Source organism: Convolutriloba macropyga, chromosome 13 (genome assembly GCF_964194025.1).
Source record: "Convolutriloba macropyga chromosome 13, txConMacr16.3, whole genome shotgun sequence".
NCBI lineage: Eukaryota > Metazoa > Xenacoelomorpha > Acoela > Convolutidae > Convolutriloba > Convolutriloba macropyga.
The window spans coordinates 39,781,568-39,805,808 of NC_134480.1; the positions used below are offsets into that span (position 1 = coordinate 39,781,568).

The 24,241-nt window shown below is 35.1% G+C and overlaps 1 protein-coding gene across 1 annotated transcript; it reads right to left on the reverse strand.

Annotated features, from left to right (window-relative positions):
* Window positions 1–1,994: 1,994 nt before the first annotated feature.
* On the reverse strand, window positions 1,995–21,226 carry LOC142351721 (uncharacterized). The gene is made up of 6 exons (XM_075403866.1): window positions 20,925–21,226; window positions 12,809–13,019; window positions 11,551–11,741; window positions 10,563–10,609; window positions 7,237–7,438; window positions 1,995–2,100 (listed from the first exon to the last, which is right to left on the reverse strand). Exons 1-6 carry the CDS (start codon window positions 21,041–21,043, stop codon window positions 1,995–1,997), a joined length of 876 nt encoding a protein of 291 aa, XP_075259981.1. The 5' UTR covers window positions 21,044–21,226.
* Between the last annotated feature and the right edge of the window lie 3,015 nt (window positions 21,227–24,241).

Below are 24,241 nucleotides of genomic sequence, written 5' to 3' on the forward strand. Positions count from 1 at the left end.
GAGCTGTGAGGCTCTAAGACAACTTCAGGCTCTTCAGGCTTTACTTGTTTTTCCAGCTTCTGAGGAAAAAAAGCCAGATGATCAGATAAAAAACAATCGAACTAAATATTCATAGTACGAAAAATCGCAAAAAAAGAGACCAGCAAGGCTAATTTAACTGCTACAATTTTTTAGGGAGCATTAAAAAATATTAAGTTTTAGCAATTTTCACCTCGCAAACGAGATCATCAATTATTCAACAGTGAGCCAAACAAAGCACATATTTAAGTGGTAGACAGGAACATCGCTAGCAGATTGCTGAAAAAGCTGCAAAAGAGACTTGCGTGTGGTAAATTACAGACAGTAACAGATTCAGTTAAAAGTTATGGAAGCCTCTAAAAAACGATGAAAAAAAGTTCAGCAATAAATTAAAAAGGCTGGCAAGCATTTACTCAGCAGAAGCCTTTTAATTTTTATTGTGAACTTGTATTAAATATAGGAGTTCCTTCAATCTTAAACCAATTCAAATTAAACTTAAGTTTTAAAGTGCAAAAGTCATTTCATTGAGTGAGGTAAGTCATCTACGATCAAAATCGATTTACCTAAATGACCTAAAAATTTTTGCTAGAAGGAGTGAGAATTGATATTACCATTGCAAATGCCTTCAGTGAGAGGAAGAAGTCACTCGAAAAAAACTTTTTCATCTTCGCTGCCTGAACAAATGTAACCCATACAAGAGCGTCAGACAACACAAAAAACCAGGAACACCACAATATAGACACGCTCATCTTACACCTTCGCAGCTATAACAGGAGATATTTTAGCGATAGAGAAAGGGTTAAAAATTATATGAAAAAATTAATCGAAAAGGGTTTACAATTTGGTTTCAACATTTCTAAAGTGGGGAGCATCAGCAGTAAAATGTTTTGCATGTTTAAGCATTTCAGTATTAAAGGAAAAATGAAATCTTCTGAAACATTAGGAGCTACTTTTGATAGCCACTAAGGGATTGGTTTATTTGTTCTCAGCATTACAATATTAAAGTTTAAGCAAATTATCAAAATTTTTCAATTCTTTGGCCGCGGAAACGGCGACAACCAATTTTTGTGAGTTTGCTAACATAAGTTTGCTTATATTCCACTGAATATTTGAAGAAAATCTTTGGTATCGATTAGAAGGAAAATCTCAAAAAGGCAGGACAATTTGGGGGGTCTCTGACAGCTGCTATTTCGTTTCTTATCCACTAGCTCGTGACATGACTTGACCACAAAAAATGTGGTCCTCATAGCTCTCATGGTTTGCCAGTTTGGAAAAAGAATTGATGCCGAATGCCATCATCATTACGTTGCCAATGTCGTAAAAATCGAGTACACATACTCGATTTTGTCCGGCTTTTTCACTACCCATGTTTGTGTTCTAGGCCTGTGTGGAAACGAAAGACACTAGGCTAATTTATATCAAATTTCGTTATATGTTTATCTACTTGTCACATAGCACTATCAAGAAAACCTGTAACAATTTTTCGTCACGCTTTTCCACGCCATAAGTTACTAGTTTCCACACTATAAGTAACTCATCTCCACGTCAACCATTCCCACGGTTGCAGTATCTAATTATCGAAACGAAAGAAACCCTAGTTTATGATTTATTTCAGTTATTTCTCTCTCGATATTACTAGTCAATTAAGAAGACAACAAGCGACTTTACAATTACCCATAGCACTCCTCACAAGAAAAACTGAGTATTTGAATTTGGTCTCAATTGATTACTAAAAAAATCGACAATAAAATTTTAGGCTGATTACATTCTCAAAATGATGTGAAATTTGCTTTCTCGGAAAATGACCACGTAATGATCTCACCAATAAACGACGTCGCTCCACTTGGTTTCGCGGATCTGAAAATATTTATTTAATGATCAGTTCTACAAGAAATGCAATGTTTTTGGACATTTTTTGTGATCTGCAGGACAAAATTGCTGAACTACTAATACAGAAAGACAAAGAACGTGAAAACTCACAATGCACTCGTTTTAGAGGGCACTCGGTTAGCTGCACTCCTGCTGTTACACTCGCACAGTGCATTTAACCCATACACTTGACCCATCACGTCTTCATCAAACCTGTAAACATAATTGAATACTGTCAAACGAATTACTAGTGGGAAAAATTGCTTTCAAACGACAGGGGAGGAGATCAACTGTGCCTTAGTTTACCCGGGGAGGCGGTTTAATGTCACTATCTTCTCAAAATGATGGCATTATTGCTTGTTGCAAAGTACTACTCAGAATTAAAGTAAAAATGAGATTCATTCTAACGCAATCTTGATTTGAATTTTAGGATCTACCAACCCCCCCCCCCGTCAATGGGAACTTCATTTAACTCCACCCAGGCGAATGTGCTAATTTTTTAACATTCTAACGTGCTATCTAAAACGGAGGAACAGAAGAGATTCGATTTTTCCTCAGTAGTACTTTGTTGGGAAATAATTTAGCAACTTCTGATTGCGAGCAATTTAGATTACGCAAAAATCGAGAAGTCAAGCGTGAAAAAAACATGCAAGCGAAAAATTGCTTGAAAAAGTCCAGGACCTCGTTTGAGAGGAATTAAAAGCACAAAATAATCAAAAGAATATTAACGACTGTCCAGTCAGTTAATTGCATCGCTTAGTATTTGAAACCTGATATCATTCTCATGAAGTGGGATACATTCTGCCCCCCCCCCCCACCCCACCCAGTATTCTTATATCCCCAGTAACAAATTATGTGTTGCTATATAGCACGCAAATATGTAAAAATATAGAACGTGCACCCGGGGGAGGTAAAGTTATATGGTTATATGCCCACTAAGCTAGTGTGGGGAACAGAATAGATCCATGAAGTGTTAACTTTCTTGGACACTTTTAGACACTGCATCCCGGACTATTTAATATGTATTTTTTGGTTCGCAGCCACATTTACTACAATTACATAACACTTGTATTGAAAAATGGCGTTAGCATACAATATAAAATTTTGGGACATTTTCCGTTTGTGACCCCCAGCTTAGTGGGAGCATATTATTTGCAACCCCCAGACGCACGTGCCATGTTTTTACAACAGGACTTACTATGTAATGGCACGTGTTTTGCAACTGGGGGCGCATACGGAAAAAATCCAAATTTTGAAATAAATTTCTTCATTCATTAATGCTAATTTTTCTATTCCCAAAACAGGTGCTAATTGCAGAAAGTGCTATTACACAATTAAGAACTGAATTTCAATATTCAATAAAGCAGATTTTATTATTTTTTAATAATGCCTAACCCCGGTCCAACTTTCAGAAAAAGCTATTCCCAGCACTGGTCCTATTCCAAGATTGTTCTATTCCCATCACAACTCGGGTCCCATTCACAGTACGGTTCTTTTAATTTTTTTGATTTAGCAGCTTAAGTTCTGAAGGATAGCAATCTAGATTACACAAAAATCGAGAAGTCAGGCGTCAAGAAATGAAAGTTAAATCAAGCGAAAAATTGCTTGAAGAAGTACATGACATCGTTTTCGAGAGACAAATTAAAAAAACAAAAAATAATCAAGAGAATATCAACGACTGTCTAGTCAGTTAATTGCATCGATTGATTTTAAACCTGCGATATGCTGAGGAACAAGGGATCCATTGTCTCCCACCGGTGTGTTCTTGTATCATCAGTTACAATTCAATTACGTTTTGTTATATAACACGAGGAATCTGTAAAATATAGCACGTGCGCCTGGGGAGGTAAAATTATATGCACACTAAGCTAGTGTGGGGAAAAGCATAGATCCATGAAGTGTTAACTTTCTTGGACACTTTTAGTCACTGCATCCCGGACTAGTTAAAGTGTATTTTTGTGTTCGCAGTCATATTTACAACAATAAAATGACACTAGCATTGAAAAAGGGCGCATTGGCATACAGTATAAAATTTTGTAGCAACTGATGCGCAGCAGAAAAAGGATCATGGAAATGAATGCTCGACGCTTGAAACACGCACAGAAAAGTTTTAAAAATGCCAGCTGTTTCTATGCACTGTACCAGATGTCAAACTTGCATGTTCATGTTTCAAGCAATGTTACGTAAATCTGCAGAAGCAATTTAAAAAGTCTGGCTTACAATTGGAACCGCTGAGGGGTTATCGACAAATGTCAGATTTTTGCAAATGACTTTAACAGAGTCATGTAAGCTATACATCAGAAGCATGTTAAAGAGACATGCCAGAACATAGCCGCCGTTGATTCCCATAACTAAGATGGGGATTGAAAGAAGAGATAAAACTAGACAAAATGATTTCTGTACAAGCAATTTTGAAGTGCGAACAATTTTGATGTCAATTTGGAGCTGAAAATACTCCGGTTTCGTAGTGAGACCACACAGGGGCTATAGTATCAATACCAATAAGCACTAAGGATAGTAACTAAGAACAAAGTTAGAGTAACGGGCATCTAAAATTGGGCTTTGTGGGTTTATCTCGTTTCTATTTCTGATGTCGTTTTATCATTTCGTTGATCTGATCATTTTGAATTGTTTTGCCGAGCAACTGCTTTCTAAAAATATTTTTTAGCAGAATGAGAGAAGAGTGAAACTAGCCTAGACAAGTAAAAGATTTCACGCAAACTGTTGAACAAACTGAACTAAGGTAAAGCGAAAATTTTCTTTTTTCGACGAAGTAAAAAAGCAGCAAAAGTCCTGACGTACAATTCAAAGAAATTTCATTGACTAAACAATCAATTAGATCTAGAACTGACTATGAGTGAATTGAGAAAACTATTTTGAAGATATTCGATCCGAAAAATTGAAAAAACAGAAAACCAAACCGTTTCCAAAATCAGATCAAAAAAATTTAAAAAATGAGAAAATCCAAGTTAAATGACAAATGTTAGCAAAAAACCACCAGCGAGAAAAGGCAATTTGGTTGAAACAAAAAAACTAGGCCTAGAATAAACTATGAATGAATTGGGAAACTATTTTTTGATCCAAAAAATTGAAAAAACAGTAAAAATCAAAGTGAAAAAATTGCCGCATGTGAACAAAAAAACCCACCAGCGAGAAAGCGAAATTTTGTTCAAACACCGTTTTCTCACTCTACTTTAAAATTAGAGCAAAAAAATTTCACACCGCAAAAGCACTCGCTTTTTCGCTCCATTTCCTGTTTCGACGTGACCAAAATCACTATTCCAATTTGACTTCAAAAATCAAAAAAGTTGGAAAAAATCTTTTAAAAAAGACAGCGCCCCAATACAATTCAAATTCGTTGAATTGTAAAAAATCTTTGAATTGTAAAAAAAAATTAGGAAAGCTATAATAGCCAGCCGATAACCTCAGACGGTTATTAATAAATACACAAAACATTTTTAAATTCACTCCACAAAATCACTCCCTTTTTCGCTCCACTTCCTGTTTCGGCCTGACCAAAATCACTACTCCAATTTTACTTCAAAAATCATGAAAATGTTTGAACAGATCTTTAAAAAACATAGCAGGACAAGTCCTTACGTACAATTCAAAGAACTTTCATTGACTAAACAAAACACTAGACCTAGAAGAGACTCTGAGTGAATTGGGAAAATCATTTCTTAAAAAAAACGGATGAAAACAAAAAAAAATCAGAAAATCAATATCAAAATGCCGCATGTGAACAAAAAACCACTAGGGAGAAGTGGAAATTTGGTTCCAACCAAAAATTAGGCCTATAATGAACTATAAATAGATTGGGAAAACCATTTAGAAAAAAAATCCGATCCAAAAAATTGAAAAAACTGAAGTGAAATTGCCGTTTGTGAACAAAAAAACACTACCAATAAAGCGAATTTTCGTTCAACACCGTTTTCTCACTCTACTTTAAAATTAGAGCGATAAAATTTCACGCCGCAAAACCACTCGCTTTTTCGCTCCATTTCCTGCTTCGACGTGACCAAAATCACTACTCCAATTTGACTTCTAAAATCATGAAAATGTGCGAACAGATCTTTAAAAAAGACAGCGCTCCAAACAATTCAAATTCTCTGAATTGTAAAACATAGCCGGAAGAATTCCGGAAACGACTCGAAGTGAAAATCCATTTAAACGCCATCCAACTACTCAACAAACAAAACCTGCCTTCCTTAACTTATGATTATCTTGAAACAAAGTCATGAAACAAAAAAGTAAAAACAATAAAATTAAATCTGTTAAAATATGATAAAAAATCTGATCAAATTTTGTTATAAATTGAGATACCAAAAAAACTATCTCTGCCAAAATAACCTCATCAAAACAACTATTACCTACAAAAACCACTTATGTGAATTTTGAAAAAACACTTTAGGCTAAAATCATGAAAAAAAAGCTCTTAAAAACAATTATCACTGAAAAACTGGAAAAAGTTACTAAATTTTTTAATATTTCAAAAACATATAAATCCAAAGAAAACATCCCCTCAGCCAATAGGGTATCCAGATGCTCGCAAAACAATAGGCAAGTCATAATAGGCAAAGAAACTTAGCTAAAAACAGAAAAAAAAACGAAAAACTGCAAAAAATTAAGAAAAACAGTTCACATTTTTGCCTTTTTTGGTCATATTTCTCAACAAAAAAGTGATTCTTACCCACAAAAACTGTAACCAATTGTTATCATAAAATTGCTCAAGTAGAAGGGGTTTCCTTAATACCCATTTGAGCCCGTAAAACAAAATAATCGTAAAAAAAAAACGCAAAAATTAGCCCGGAAATAAGCAAAATACATTAAAAACCTCCGAATTATCATAAAATTCATATTAATTTGCAGAAACCTTCAAACCACTACCAAAACCAGCCTAAAATTAAAACAAAATCATAACCAAACCTCTTAATCAAAACAAACGAAAAAAAAACTGCTTTAAAATGCCGCACGTGAACAAAAAAATTTCGCTCGCTTAGAGAAAATTTTTTCACACCTCAATTTCTCGCTCTCTCAAAAACAGCGGTATGAACAAAAACCACTCTTTTCGCTCCGCTCTTCACTTTTGTTCAGCGCCAAAATCACTCCAAATTTTTTCACGCGTTTCATTTCCCGCTTTAAAAATCACTCCAATAAAATTGATTAAAAAAAAAAAAAGGACTTCTCCAATACTCCTCTTCGAGTCGTAAAAAGGACTTCTCCAATACTCCTCTTCGAGTCGTAAAAAAAATTAGGAGCGCTATAATAGCCGGCTGATAAGCTCAGGCGGCTGTTAATAAATGCACAACACATTTTTAACCAATCAGAATTCAACATTGTCATACAAACCAATAAGGTGATTTGGATTCATCCATGACGTATTTCTTCTCGTGGTTCCTGAGTCTGGGCGAGATACAAGGGTACTTCTGCAACACCCCCTCTGAGATCATGAGACAAGAGTGGTCTCCGTGACTCACATTGACAGCTTTCTTCTCGTGCGAGTCCAGGTCCGAGGGCTTCGCACAATCCGTGCAGTTCAGCCATTGCGGTTCTAAATATATTTTCAATAACAACTCTTTAATTTCTAAAAAAAGTTTACAATTTGGTGTGAGAAAACAAATATGAAAAACAGAAATCGTTGAAACAAAATTCTCAAAAAATGTAGTTTTTCAACTTTTGCCTCGGAAACCGTTAAAAATTTTAAGAAATAGATTTTAACGAATCGTTATTGTTGTCAAAAACTAAGGTCAAACCAATAACAGAATCATTATTACTGCTGCTATTTGAAATGCTTACGAATTGGTTAAGAAATATCAAAAAATTTCCGATTGTCCTAGCTCTAAATAAATTATTTAAACTCGATTAGAGTATGACTATGCAAAAGTAAATGTTCAGACTATTGATCTCCTATGGTAATGTTCAGCTTGAAACAACTAGATGTAGGTCTCAAACAAGAAGGCTCGTGCCAGACTGTACCAAGAAAAAAATGTCCCCCCACCAAACGTCCCAATTTTTTTTCAAAAAATGTTCTTAGTTCTGTGAGGAAAAGCTCTTTTTGACTATCAGTTTTGCAAAGCTCAAACTGAAATTGAAGCAATGTTTTGGATGAACCTTGATCACAACATTCTTTAAAATAAAAACGCATAAAAATTACAGCCCTCAATTTGATAAAAATTTAACAGATATTACAACACATACATTGGCAATTATTTTGCAGCATAACCAAGCTCCTCAGGAAAATGAAGTTACCAAGAGCAATCAGTCGCACAGAACAATGATGTTACAAAAACACAGACGGTAATTTGCAAAAAAAAGTAAACCGAAAATTTTACACGCTAGAAGTACAAAACAGAGATTACTATGTTTTCTCATCAAAAAGTTTTCTTATTGACAATATGCCCTACTGATGCTATCTGTACCAATTAGTCAGACTCAAGGTGCCGCTGAATTTATCCTGAAAAAAAATCGAAAATCAAGAAATCATACGAAATTAGAGTTGTTGGTTATGTCAAGTTTTCTATTCTGACGAATTCTGATTAAAGATATTCTCAATTCATTTATCACATATCAAATGTAAAATTTTGAACAATTTAAATCGAACAAAAATTTTTTCTCTTCAAAAAGTTTTTCCTCTTTAAAACGTTTTTACCACACGAAGGAAGATAATGCTCTTTGATAATTCAAACGCTTTTGAGTCAACTGATGAATTTACTTTTTAATGTCAACCAAGCGTAATTTGAGAAGACGATTGCAGCGTTTGAAAAGATATTGCTCACTTTTTCTCAAAAGACTGATTTATTTCTGTTCCTAGCAAACATTTTCTCATGTGATCAATTTGGCTAATCATAGCTGTATGGAACACTTAATTAAATGGTGGGCTTTACTTTGGCCAGCATTTTCGCAGCAAATAAGAAAAATTGTTCTACGCCTATGAAAAATTACGTTTTTTTAAATTTCAAGTGAAAACATATAATCGCCTCAATACAAATTCTCTTGAGTCGTCCTGCTAATCCATATGATTAGACCATATGCCGTTAAACCGTTTGAACAGAACAAATATCAAATTCAAATCTGATTTCAAGTCTGAAGAAAAGAGGTTTAAAAGGAAACAATTTTTCTTCTTTCCTCAAATTTTTGCCTATCCTGATGTTTTAGATGTCTCTTAAAGATTCAATTCTTTAACTTGATATGACATAAAAGAATAATATTGAACTATAAGGAGGGATATTTAAAATTTAGAGCATAAAATCGCGCTAAAATTGAGAAGAGTCCGAAAAACATTCCTGATTTCGTTTAATTTAAAGCGAACATATCTTGGTGATAACTCCACGTTTCGTACTTTAATCAGTGAAATTGTAAGTAAAACTATGACCTGAGACCAAATTTTATTTTAAGGTAGCTTGAAGAATCAGAAACAATCAACAGAATTCAGAAATGAAAAGAAAATTACCTTCCTTCTTGTTTTTTGTTGTTCCCGTCTCAAATATCACATATTTGGTCAACTCAATGACATTTTAGTCCAATCAAGTTTAAAATGGCATGAGGGAGAAGCGTTTGAGGTTTAACGTACGTGGCTCAGAATTTTTAAAAAAATTTTTTTTTTCATAAAAAATCATTTGATCTCTCTACATCCTAGCTCAACAAACCTAAAAACTTTCCTAAGACATTGCCGTTGAATCAAATAGTCCATGGTACAGAAGCGTTATTTTGCAGGAAACATAGTTTGTTCGTGAGGACAGAGAAACCACAAACGAGGTAATCAAATTATTCAACTTTGTTTCGTTTTTGTTTTTCTCTAGAAAAAATACTTTTTGTAGTTTTCCTGTACATAAGCCTATCGCAGTTTTCATTTGGATTCAACCTTTGGCAAATTGATTTACAGAAACTAAATATAGAGCAGAAACTAAATATTTAAGATTTCAAAGAAAAAATTAATGTTTTTTTTTCTTTTATTTTTCAAAAAAAAAATGATCGTCTCTTAAACTTTTCCATTTTCGTGTGCTAAGAAGTTTGTCTGTTTCGATTAAATTGAAGGTCTATTGAATTTTAAAAAAGCCTAAATTGGGTACTAAGGATTCCTAAAAAAGTTTTGTCCTTCATTTTTTGTCTTTTCAAAAGATAATTTTTATAGGAAAACTTTCTCTTTGTTTCGTTTTCAAACTAAGTCATATAATAAAAATATATAGTTAAAGAATTCATTGACATTTTCTAGTAGTTTTCAGTATAATTTATTAAGTATCCTCGTCAACCACCACACAAAACCATTTTCCTTTTCAGGTTTTTTCAATTTTTTTAACAGTTCCCCTGTTCCAACCCGCAATAAAATTAGTAGTTTTTTTAAAATAGAAACCAGGCTCTAAGTGTTAGAAAACGGTGTTCGCGTTAAAAAAAGCGAGACTTCATAAACTGCAATTTACACCTCTTGAAGTTCTAACTTACCAGTTATTTTGGAGCGTTGCGCATCTTAGCGACATGTAACGCTCTAAAATAATCACCCAGCTGCCCTGGGACGTAACAGGTTTATAATAATTCTTCAGACAAAAAGTCAAATGGTCAGACACAAACGGTCAGACGATAAATCGGTTGTACGGATAATTGCACTAAAAGGAAATACCAGCGGGACTGAAACAATCGCTCCGAACGTTGTTTGAGAGCAAATATCCTCTAATATTTACCTTTTTGGTCTTTTGTCTTTGTCAAGCCGATCCAGAACACTGGTTTCCTAAAGCATAACAAACCAATTCAGACGGAATAAATTATACGTGGACAATGCTTCCCTGGGTTATGATTATGAATGGCAGCCCAATTTTCTTTTTTGCTGTCGCATTTGCAGATAGTTGCCCATCATCAAATACTATTTAGATTTTACATAGAAATAATCGACAGCAGATATATTAGCTCTGATACTGGGTCTTTCCATTATAGCCCCCCCCCCACTCCCCACCAATCACTGCAATTATACCATAATGTGGGCTCTAATTTCGTGAGGAGGCTATAATGGGGAAGCTAATAGACACTTTAAACTAATAGACGGCTGTCAGGGAAGTTATGAGACCAATTGTCAATAAGCTATATGCGTTCGTTAAGATTTCAACCTGCTAATGCATTACTTCGTTGGAGCATTCAAACTGAAAATTGTATACAATCAAAAATGAGCAAAATCTAAAAGCAGAAGCAGATCAAATATCCTCATTAATTTTATAAGAATTTACCATAGGTATTAAACATAACCTCCCGCACAAAATCATCATAAAAATAATCCTAATAGCTCAGTTGGCTAGCATTAATCATCAATTGGTACTGCTGACATAAATATAGAGGCAGTATGAGCTTTACATTTTAATCAGTATAACATCTTAGTTTATCATTGAGTAAACAAAAAAGAAACGTTTCAGTTAGTTACAAACATAAATAATGCAAAAATTTTAAATCAGAATAGAGAATTCATATACATAATACATTTCAAGAAAACTTGAAGTCACGCCAAGATATATAAGCCATGTAACCTTGACATTATAATCTTTTCCCCAGTTTGAAAATAAATGTACCAAAAATCAAAAACTTTTTTAACAGACCGTATATTTTCCTCCCTCAGTTTGGTGATAAATATACCAAACCTTTTTTTAAAGAAATCTTTTTAAAAATAAGCAAAAAGAGCATTACCTTAGTGACGATCGTCTCCACAATTTATAAGTGATCTCGTGTTCGTGGTCAGTGTCCTGGAACTGGGCCAGTTCTCCAGCCAGTACCTGGACACATGTCCTGTTTGCAGCCTGGAAGTTGGCTGCCTCTTTGGACAGACAGTAACAGTACTCGGACTGAGGACAGTAGAAGGCACTGCAGAGACGCTGATACTACAACACAAATAACAGCACGGGATGACCACCATAAATGTATCTTGGATACCATACGCAAGACATGTATGGTTGTATGGCTTCTTTGATAAGACCATACAAAAACCATACACAAGACCATCTCAGAAATCTTTTGGATCACGTAGTACAACGAATATATCGTAGTTGTCATTGGCCTTCAACAACAAAAATTTTTTCTATGGTGTCTTGTATGGCTATGGTCTTGGATGGGCCTATGGTGTCCTTTAATGGCCCATCCAAGATCATGAAATTTTTTGTGCAAACTCATTTTTTAATCATTTTTTTTTTCACAACATCATATGCGGGTTTCAAACAGTGCTAGAGAAAGAAACATATAATTTGGTGCTAGGAACATTGAAGGCCAGGGGAAATTTGCCGGATCTCATTTATACCCTCTCGTGTAAGCGATCACTTCAGCCATATCTCAAATTCGTCTATCCACAAATGGCGTGGCTGTTTTTATGTCTTGGTTAACGGCCAATTCGGCTGTATCCATACAAATTAGACGACCATCGAGGAATTTGCCGACGGGGGGTTTAGCTGACAACCAAAAATTAGAGCTTAAGTCGACAACCCCGCCACACACCAATTGTAGTGGTTAGACGATTTAGAGATATTTCAACCAATGAGATTGGTCCACCAATCAGAAGTTAAATGGTCAGCTATTTCATCAGCCACGTTCCCCTGTTGTAAGATAAGATAATACCATCCCTATGTATCGCGAGAAGCCAAAAATGAAAAATACCATTTACCATGATTTTCTGACTTGTGTTGGACAATTTTTTCTTCGTTCTACATTTAGTTAGCTGGTCTTAGTAACTTTATGATGAAATGTTTTTTCAAAAAATTAATCAATTTGCCCGAAATCTTTACGGCGTTCGGAAAAACTGCAAATAAAATGAAGATCTAAGTTGATCTATGGAACAAATAGAAAGCTGTTATTTTTTCATTAACACACCAGCAAGCAGACGAAGCCGTTCAGCGATCCGTTCTCAATTATCCAGCGCGTTTGAGAACTCCGTACAAAAAGAACAATCAATTCCTACCTTTCCAATGACGTCCATGTTGACCATAAGATCCGGGGCATCGTCACTGTAGTCATAGTCGATCCAAGAGTCTTTGGATTTTTCACGGCTGCCATTCTCAAGGTCGCGGAGACGACTCCCATGCGAGAAGTCGACAATGAAGCCAATGAAGAGAAGCAGACACACAATTGACACAAACAATAGCTGCTTGTGAGTTGTCACAAAATCCCGACTGAAAACAAAAAATCTGGAGGTAGCAAGAAGGCTCGCTTCTCAACAGCAAACGGCGCTTGGATATCCAGCAAATAGAGCACAAAGGCAAACATAACCCACAAACTGTCGAAACATAGCCGCAGTTGACACCATTGACGCACATCAATATTGAAACAGAAAAAAAAGGAAAACAAGATAGAAAGTTAAACTAATTTAAGGAAAACATAGTAGGACCAAACCTGAACTACAATTCAAAAAAAATTTAATATTATTGATATTATTATAGGTTTATGCACCATTTACAAACTCAAAAATGCTTTCAAAATCAAAAGTTTTCAGTGTTTTCCGATAATCAAACTCATGGGGTATTAGTTTTATTCCAAAAGGCAACTTATTCCAATCAAAAGGAACAGCAAAACTGAATAATCTTCGCCCAAATGCAGTCCTGACATTAGGAACCTTCAAATTGTATGCATATTGGTATCTAGTCAGCTTATCGTTTCGCAAAACTAATGCGCCAAGATACACGGAAATTTTCCACGAATGGTGAACTGAACCAAACGGTGACCAAACGCAGAACTTTGTAGAGGATACGTTGCAACACGGGTAACCAATAAAACTGTTTGATATAATTTGCTGTTGGTGAACCATGTGATAGCCCAAAAAATGACACGACATGCTGAGTTCATTATACACTGTAATTTCTGCATGCTATACACAGGTAGTCCGTAGTACAGTGAGTTGCAGTAATCTAGTCGCCAGCGAACCATTATTCGAATTAACGCGATCAATGACTTTCTGTCGACTGTATCTCTGATGGAATAAACTTTTTCGCAGGAAATAATAACATCTACGACACACATAACTAACTTGTTTCGTATATGAAAGTCTGGAATTTAGATTGAAGCCCAACACAGTAACATTGTTAAGAAAAATTGGCATCTGATGAAATTCAATATAGCCATTTGAACAATTATTTCTACTAGAGAACATGTATACAGTGTTACTCGAGTTTAATCGGAGCTTAGCACCACTGAACCTCTTTTGCAGAGTCTTAGGTATCAAATCAAAAGCCCCCTGATTTATCGAATCATGGAATATAAAACAGGTAACAATGTCATCGCTATAAAAATGATAATTGACACCAAGACGTTCAAACATAACTTCCAGAGGAACATCAGAGCATGAAAAAAGATCAGGACCAAGAAGAGATCCTTGAGGAGCACCAGTTTTTATAGTCTTTGGCATCGAATATTCACCATCAATCAACACTTTTGAGATATACTGCTCATGTCTCTTTTAAAAAATCTAAGCGTCTCTTTTAAAAAATCTAAGCACTTTATACTTGAATCCAAAACTTGTTTCGAGAATCGAAAAAAATTAATTTATGATCGAGAGTGTCAAAGACAGCTGATAGATCAATTCCAACCTAAAAGGTGCTTTTTGTCTTACCTATCTCAATTGAGGAGCAAATCATTCGTCACCCTAACGCGGGCTGTTTCTGTAGAAAAAATTTTCTTGAGGCACTTTGGTATTCACTAAATAGGCTATCCTTTTCAAAGTGTTCACGCATTTGCAGAAAAGCGGCCCGTTCTAATAGTTTTGAAATGTAGCTTAGGTTTGAGATAGGTCGATAATTTGAAAAATCTTCATTATCAGAAATTGCTTTCTTCAAGTGGTGCTTAACAATGGCCATTTTAAAGCACTGGGGAAAACATCCAGCCTTCAGCGAAAGATTAGTAAGTTTCAGGAGGTCGAGAAAATAAAAATCTGGAAATGAATTAACAAGATGTGTTGGAATGATGTCCAGTGGAAATGTAATGTTTGAGGACGCCAAAATCAAATCAATAAACTAACTTATCGACAACTCTGTGAACGAATTCTTTGAGTAAACCTCAGCTTTAAGAAATTCAGGGCCTATCGCAGTGGGAATCTATGCAATAATAGTTTCCACTTTATATACAAACAACTCGCTAAGTCGTTTGCAAGCTGTTTTTTGTTTTCATTTTTCAGGAGCTGTTCTACATCTTGACGGAGAAGCAATTTTAAGGTGGCAAACTTCTTACTGCTAGAATTTTCCATCAACGCATTCTGAATGATTAATCTACACTTCTAAGAATTTTTCAAAATTTATATGAGAAACATTTTCATATTCAGATTTTAGAACTGGTATTTTCGACATTATATTTACGCTCTGCATATCTCTTCCTTCGTTTCAAACTCCAAAGCTCGTCGTCAAAAAATGGGCATTGATCTTTTACACGTTTGAGGGGTAGAACGGAATCCAAAATATTCTCCTTAAACCTTAGATACATATCCCATGCTTCATCAAAACTTGAGGCAAAATCAAACTTTAAGCACGGCTTCAATAACTTAATAGAACACCAAGAGTCAGACTTCTTCAAATTTCTTTACAACAACTGTTGTTGAGATTTGCGTTGTTACACATTGCTGAGCGAGAAGCAAATGAATGGTCCGATGAAGTACTGAAGCTATTTGATTTAACATTAATTGAAAAGTTCTTTGACCCTATAACAAGGTCCAGAATCCCACCACTGCTATGCTTTTTCTCGCAGACGTGCTGAGTCAGGCCAAAATTTTCAAAAAATGATATCCACATTTTTGATGCATCTTTATTTACATTCAATGAAATGTTAAATTCACCCAGGAGAACAGTCTTGTCAAATTGTAGTCCTTTTCTTCAAAAAAAATGATCAAAGAAAGATTTAACATTTAATCCAGTTGGTCAATAAACAGCGATTACTAAATAATTTTCAGACTCAACAAAAAAACTAGACTTAAGTAAAGAATGAATAGGAAAACTAGTTAAGAATAAATCCGTTCAACAAATTCAAAAAATATGTCAGAACATCGCACGTGAGCAAAAAAACCACGAGCGATAAAGCGAACTTCTGCTCAAACATTCTTTTCTCACTCCACTTAAAGATTAGAGTGCTGAAATTTTATGCCGCAAAAACACTTTTTCTCTCCACCTCTTGTTTTGGCTTGACCGAAATCATCACTTCAATTCGGCTTCAAAAATCATGAAAATTTTTGAATAGATCTTTAAGACAATGCCCTTAAAAAAATTCAAATTCGTCGAATTGTCAAAAAAACGAGGGCCTAAATAACAATTGTCATGAGGCCCTATTAAATTCTGAAAGTCCCTTTGACATACTTTTGGGGTCTTAAACAACTATAATAATAGAGCCTAGTTCAGAAAATACCCACGACTGCTTCGTAAATCTAGAGTCTTTGAAGATAAAACACAGACCGAAAAAGAGAAATCTTTTTATTATTTCCTGCGATTATATTTTGATTAAATATCCGAATAACTTATTGCTGTTTCTACTAGCTGCACTCAAAGAACCTTCAGTTAGAGTCACACAAACACATTTAGTTGATCTTATCTCCTTGAACTAAAGTGAAGTCAATTTCAAAGTGACGATTTCATTTTTGTTTGAGGTAAGTCGTTTGTAAACAAAAAATTAATCACGCAAATTAACAAAAGCTAGGTCCACTAAGAGTGAAAACTTCAAGATTAAATAAACAAAAAAAGCAGATTTGAAGTGATCGTGATGTCATATGTTCGTAACAAAAATCTTAACAAAAAAAAACAAGAGAAGGCCGAAAACAGCCCCAGCTATCACGTTGCGGGTATTATACAACAAAAATCAGCAAAAACGGTAAATTAAAAACAGTGAACTCAAAATTTCAAGGAAGTCATAAAATGTTGAAAATTGTCTATACAAGCTCTACTTAAGTCAACGAAATGAAATACTTCGTCCAAGACTGACACTGTAGATGCTCAAGAAATATATGTCAAAAGGACAGTAACTTCATGAAGTGAACTTTCGCTAATAATGATCAACATTTTTGACCTTCCATATCATTTATAAAAAATTCATGCGCGTACTAAAAAAGTTAGATCACTATCGTTTAAATAATTATCAAAATTCTGTTCCTGATTCCCTAATTCTTTTGGTACAAAACGCCTGTGATGAAAATAGCAAAACAAAAGATCCAAAGAAGCATTTGAAATGCTATTCTTGTTTCCAAAGCTGAATAAAACTTAAAAATGATTAATACATTTTTCAAGAATGTGTAACAGTTCATTTTCTTCATGAGTACCTATAGAGCCCGAAACAAAACCATGAATGGTCAAAGCTAATAACAATCTTTTTATTCGGGTGACCACGTATCGGCTAAAAGTGGTCTGTAAACGTAAATCGAGAAATATTTATGATGGCAAAAAAATTTTATGTAAAGATCAACTCACCACCATAGACTGAGATAATGTTCGAAATGTTTCAAAAAATCCTTTTCGCTAATTTTTTCTCGACATCTTGTATTTTAAGTTCTAAAAAGTTCTAAAATCATAACACTATAATTCCTAAATGAATCAAGCTACCTCTCTTTTATGGATCATTGAGTATATGCTTTTGATGGTTTCGATTTTCAAGTGGTTTTGAAGAAGTATGCAGGGCAGATATATACGCTGATAATAATACAATTAGTTTTGAAAAAGTTGTGTTTATTGAACCAAGAGATTTCTAAATTTTTACAGCCAGCAAACAAAATCCGCAGCGGGATTACTAGAATTTAATTTTTTGTTTGAAATGGAAAGAAAAATCTTCCGGGTGATGAGAATTCTAATGAGAATTTGTCGTTTTGGTGGAATTCTTCCCAAAATTTTTAGAGAAAAACTAATTTTTGAAGCCTCATATCTTCTCAGAAAAGATTTGAGTAAATATTCTATGCAACAAGGATTTTCACAAATGTTTTTTACTTAGTTTCAAAAAACCAGGCGAGCATATACTTCTTTCGCTCATTTCAAGCGGTCGGAACAAATTCATTCCTCGACAAAATAACTGCTAGTTATATTAATGCACAGCAAGATAGGTGATGCTTCTGGCCGTAGTTCGTCCTGATCAGCCCAATGCCCGGTGGTCACTTTTTCAATTGTTTAAATAAGATCTTGACTAAATTTTTTGTTGTCTAATATATCTGTTCAATATACGATGCTGATTTTTTGTGGTTCAGAAAATAATTTTTTCGACAGAAATATAGAAACACATGGGCATAAATCCAAAACGGGCGTGTTTCTGCCTGAAAAAAGCCAATAACGGTGCCTATCATATAGCAAAAACTATTTTTTTTCATTAGGAAAAAGTTAACCAATTTACCAGATCTAAACCATGCATAGACTCAGCCGAAGATGTCTAATTCTAGAGTTTCAAATGATAAGGGGAGTCAACATGGGAAACTTTACTTGTATTTTTTTCAAAATGAAAGCTCGGTGTACAAAGCACTTGATAGAAACAAGAAGAGGTTTAAAGTTGCCCCGTATCTGATGCTCTCAAGCTTACAAAATCTTATTTCGAACCAAATATGTCTGCACAGGAAGACAGCGAGACCAATACAAAACAACTGCAGGGCTTTAAACAGAAGCGGACAAGTCTTTAAAAGTCTGCGAGAAAAGGTTGATACATAAACCTGGCAGTCAAAATCATGGCTAGATTTCATAAAATTCATTTTATTCGCAACTTCAGTTTTTTTTAATTTGTGAAAATACATGCATGTAAACGTAACGCCTCTTGTCGCATTTCCCAAAAGCAAAAAATCGAGAATCAATAATTTTGTTTTAAAAAATTGCTCACTATCGTACTTTATTGACTTTGAAAGGTCTTAAAGTAACCTTTATTGACCTTAATAGTGTTCAAAATTATGTAGGGACTGAGATCCGTTAATAATGCTCAAAACATGAGCACATATATAGGCAGGCCTCTTTAATTTGAGGAATGACATCACGACCGTAAAAGCATTGAAAATAGCGGTATTAAAATTTCAAAATCGTTCCTCGCGAGCTGCACACGAAAAAATGTCAGACGAAGCATAGCCAGAGAAATCCGCAAGCAACTCCAAGTAATAAAATGACCTAATATCAAGACTCCTGATTAAATGAACAAATAATTTCTTTAATATCTCTTCATTAAAATTAAACTTAGAAAACCACTTCAATTGCCAGCCAAAAATTGAACAAAAAACGGATTAAAATGAAAGAAAAAAGACAATACCATGAACAAAATTGACTCAGCTAAAATAACCTGAAGAATTCCAATACTCCTCTTCGAGTCGTAAAAAGACAACACGACTGAAAAAATTACCAGAATTTGGGTTTGAGAGCAATTCAAAACAACAATACAGTCAGAGAAAAAGTTCTAAGCCTGCTTTCCTCGAATAAATTAAGTGACCCATAAAAAGTACAAAACGGAATAAGGCTAAAAGGTGAGCAAAATTAAGTAATCAGCAAGTATAGATTTTATAATCAGTGGTATATACTGTCACAAACTCCCAGAGGACTGAAAAACTACAACATTCTGATCAATCAGCAATCCAATCAAAATTTAACTGAGTTGACGGCTAATTCAGCAAATACCAGTTACGAAAAAGGCAAAATTAATCAATATTTTTATGAAATTAATTTGACATATTTGCCTAAAATATCCGAGATGAAAAGCCTAAAAATTACGAAAAACAGATCAATTGATGTTACATATTAGCAGTGAAGATCTGAGTTACTCAAATTCGAAGATGTAGAAATGATTTAAAAGCGAAAAAAGCATAACAGAGATCAAAAAAGTTGAAAACCCTACTATATGCAGATAGAAAGTGACAAATGTGATTTCCAGGCTACAAAACTGACAACAGATTAAGTTCATAAAAGGCTTGAAAATGAAAATCCGCAGATAAATTAAAAAAACGAAAACAGGCTAAAAAGTTCAGTATAATTTATCAATTTTCTTTAGCAAAACAACACGAATTTGACAAAATTACTCAAAATAATTGTTTAAAACGAGCATGATAAAGCAGTCAAGTTACATTGAACACTAAAAAAAGATCAAACAAACCAACAGACGTCGGAAAAATTGCTCTCGAGTGAGAGGCGGGGCATTTTAATTCAGGGGCTGTAGCCTAGATTAATTTTTCTCCATAGATGTAAAAACATCAACCGGAGATAGGGTTCGAACTCCCACCTCCTGGGTCCAATTCCGTCGCCTCAACTAAGGTATTAACCACTCGTCTATCAGGGCCTTGTAATGGTCTCTCTAACAATCGGTTTTGTTTGAAAAACAAACTTTATTTCGGAGTGCGAGTAATTGAAACCACTCAAAAATCATAACGTGCGTGAGAAAGTTACTCGAGAGGTCCAAGATTATTCTAGAAGAGAAGCGCAAAAACTCTCAAGCAAAAATTCTGCACAACACACACGTTCTTATTAACGGCCTGTCATTCACGAGCAATTAAAAACAACGCCTCTAAAAGCGCATCTCTGCCCGCAAATTGACTATAAAAAAGTAAATCACCTTCAAGAATAGTTAAAACCCAAAAAAACCAAAAACACCCATAAAAGCTATTTCATTTTTTTAAAGAAAATTGCTCGGAAAAACATGCGCGCAAAAAATTATTTTCTCATTTTGCAAAATATAATTGTTATTTTCCAAGACGCTATTTTTAAAAATTATCCAAAAAAAATTGAAAATGCGAAAATTATTGCAACAATACTTTAAATTAACTGGCAGTTAAAATTTAAGAATTAATTATTCTGAAAATAGCAAACTACAACCAATACTCCTTTTCGAGGCTAAAAAGAAGACTTGCCATTAATAAAAAGGCCAACAATAGGCAAGCACGGTAAAAACACCAAACGAAAAACAAATCGAATGCTAATAGAACTTCCACGCAATTAATTTGAATCAGAACATGAGCATGACGAAAGCACGACGCATTGCAACCATTTTAAATTTATATTCAGAACAATCAATTTACCTTCCCCGAAAAACACTAATCTTCTTTTGAATTCTACGCAACAATGCTCGTTTTTATGATGCTCTTTGCTATTTTTGGAGAAGAAAATACTTGCACTTTATTGATAAATGAGGCAGATCCGAAGTTGGAGTATTTGAAACTGTATCTCTCCTGCCATGCCCCTCCACCCTCGGGCTGCTCATTCAGAATAACCTGATTGTCACTGTTGCTCATTGTACACCTTTATAGACTGAGAGGAATTCTTATCGCAAAGAGCATTAAGGTCACGACAACAGTTAAATTGACACAAAAATTTAAGTCAAATTTTGTGTTATTAAACTAAACTAACTCAAAATGAACAAATGAATGAATCAATGAATGAAAGAATGTGTGCCCGTTGGGATGCTGTAACAAAACTACTCTGTGAGTGTTAGAGATAAACTAGATTAAGCATATACGCAAACAGTCCTGCTCAGAAGCGCAGAGCACTGAAAAGGCACAAGACCTGCAAGCTCAAAAGTACACACAATAAGAAGAAATTGTCAAGATATTAGGAGCGTTTGTGACATCAACAATAAATGCAAAATCAAATAACTCATTAGGCCAATAGTGGTAAAAGCAACTCACAATCTGCACCAGATTTGCCATTTGAACTGATGAAGTACTAGGCTTTGCTTCATCACTGTGGCAGTATCTGCGTATAATACTTACTTTCCCCATGAGATCAGCCCGCGTTACGCGAATATCCTTAAATACTATTAAAAACTTTATCGCTATAAGATGTACGCCCAAGTTACCGCGTTGGACAGTAAACTAAAGTACAAAAGTAAATCAAACTAGAAAAAAATCCTGCATCCGCGATTTTAAATTCTCAGCCGCTTTTATAACTTAGCTTGTGGAGTTCTCGTTAAGGCTGCGTGCTTTCACTTGAAACAATTTGGCGCGCAATATTTGAAGAAATTTAAGTTCTTTCAATTCAAAACCCGAGACCGGGAGCCATTTTGACCACGTGCAACGAGTTTTCATTGGAGCTGTGTGTGTGTGTGTGTGTGTGTGTGTGTGTGGGGGGGGGGGGGGGGTGACAAACTCGCAAGATAACCAATTCCGCTATGGTGACGTATAGCTGAGGACGTTGTACTAAATACCTAAATTCGTGAGCGCTTTATACTTTTGGTACAAGCACTCAAAAAGGTATTAAAGTATATTGTTTAAACTAAAATCACCATTTCTTCAACGCGTGCTCTGAATAACCTTACCTCACAACTTCCGTGACGTGGAATCGTAGGCCCCACAATAATAGTAAAAGAAATCCAACCAAAAATAGCAAAATATTCATGATTTTCATTCTCCGATGCACTGATAAAAATATATGAAGAAGTACCATTCTAAATATAGCACCAGAAGGTCTCTCAAAAGGAATTTAAAAACATGTTGTTTTAGTGTTCTTGGGCATTGTGATTGGAAGATACAACATCGACTCATTACGTGCAGCAAGTCAGAAAGGGAAAGCAGTGTACCCGAAGAAACATCAAAACTTTCACAACGAGAAGTTTGTCAAAACGCAAACAAGAGAGTGACTTCTGGCTGCGAGCTACAAAACTGGCCAATTTACTGGGTGCCCATCTTGGCACTTGCATCGATGAGTTAGAAATCAGCAAAGCCAAGGAGATGCTGATGAACATCTTCAAATTTTTCAGTTACAAATATGACTCCGAACGACCTTGTAGCTGGAGAATTATCTGTGGCTGTTCCAGCTGCAGTAATACTAAAAGACTCGATTTTGACTGAAACTGCTTAGGGACCTAAAACTCCCCTGGACTTGGCCCAAAATACTCATTTATATTACTACCTGGGTAGTCCTAACACATACAACTTTAAGGTACAAACTCAAAAACGATTCACGATTTTGATGCATGAAGATTTTTTTCTGTTCTGAAAGCAACGTTTTTGAACTGTTATTCGATCATCCTAGTTATGCAGTCAACAGACTACTTCACTTATTCATTAAATCTGCAGGTTGGTATCACGATGTCAGGGATTATATTGCAGGGTTTTTTCACACAGACATTGCAAAAGCGAACAGCAATGACACTGCGAGCTCTCATTGACTCAACTTCGACGTATTTTGACGTCGAATGCAAATGAAAACAAGCTTCAGAGATAAATCTCATAAACTGTGCTGATATTACTCTTAAGGAAAAGACCGTGCGACTATACCCGGTGCACTTTAAAGTTAAACTTTTTTCTGCACCTTCAAAATCGGCAGGAGTTTGTTTTTAAGAGTACATACATCTGTATACGTAAAGTCCATAATGTACGATCGGTGTGACGTAAGTGAACCCCTTAAGTGAAATGTTATTCAACTGAAAAACTGCTTAATGCGGAGCACAAACAGGTAGATAATGTAAATCATTTCCTTGGCGAACAAACAAATGTTCAAAACATCAGAAGACTACTGAATCAGAATTCAAATCGGAAGCAGCCTAGAACTGATATATTAAGTGAAGAAAGCATGTTCTGCATTTAATATATTTGTTAATATTTAATTTAACATTTTAACTCCTGACGATGCTAATTGTTGCGAAAACGTTCGAGTAATTTAACAATTCTATATCGAATTTACATTCTTTTCAGCTATACAAACAGGTCAATAGTTAACGGTTACCCCTCAGCAAGGTAATATAAGGATGTTATTTCAGAATAACAAAGATTTAGACTAAACATTTTAGCGGCGTCTTCTCTTTCTCAGGCATTGAACAAAATGACTTATGAAGGCAAGAGAGGACTGTCACCCCATATCACATCAATTCTGGGCTTGAGACTGAACCCGAACTCAAGAAACATCCTCAAAAACGTCACTTTTTTGGTAGAAAAAAGTAGAAGCCTTGGAAACCGGACAGATCTAGTACTGTGGCACTACAATAAACAACACCACTACAAAACACATATCCAACGACCTCAAGCATTGTGAACCGGACCTCTTGGATTATCTGCAGCAAAACAGGCTCCGTTTTAAAAGCTATTGTGTAACGTACACGTAAGTGCGCCGCGGATAATGTACAAAGCTTGCTGAAAACAGACATTCTGGTAATCCATTTAACCAAGCACATTATTTTCAGAGGAAAACCACGTGATTATTGGTGTTTGAAGCAGTACAACGAACTGCATCAAGAAGCTGCACTGGAATTGAAGACGTTGGATATCGTTTGGCGACACCGGAGGAACTTAAGAGGTTTACTGAAAAGGGAAAATATAAACCGAAGGTGTTTAAACGTCAACGGCGGCAAGAGCGAAGCAAAGTTCAAACAAGGTCAACTCGTTACTTACAAACTTTGTTGTTCGTATTTTAGTTGAAAATTGTGTAAATGACGCCAATATTGCCATTGTGTTGGTTGAAACGTGTCCTAGCAAAAACTGAAAATTGGAAGGCTT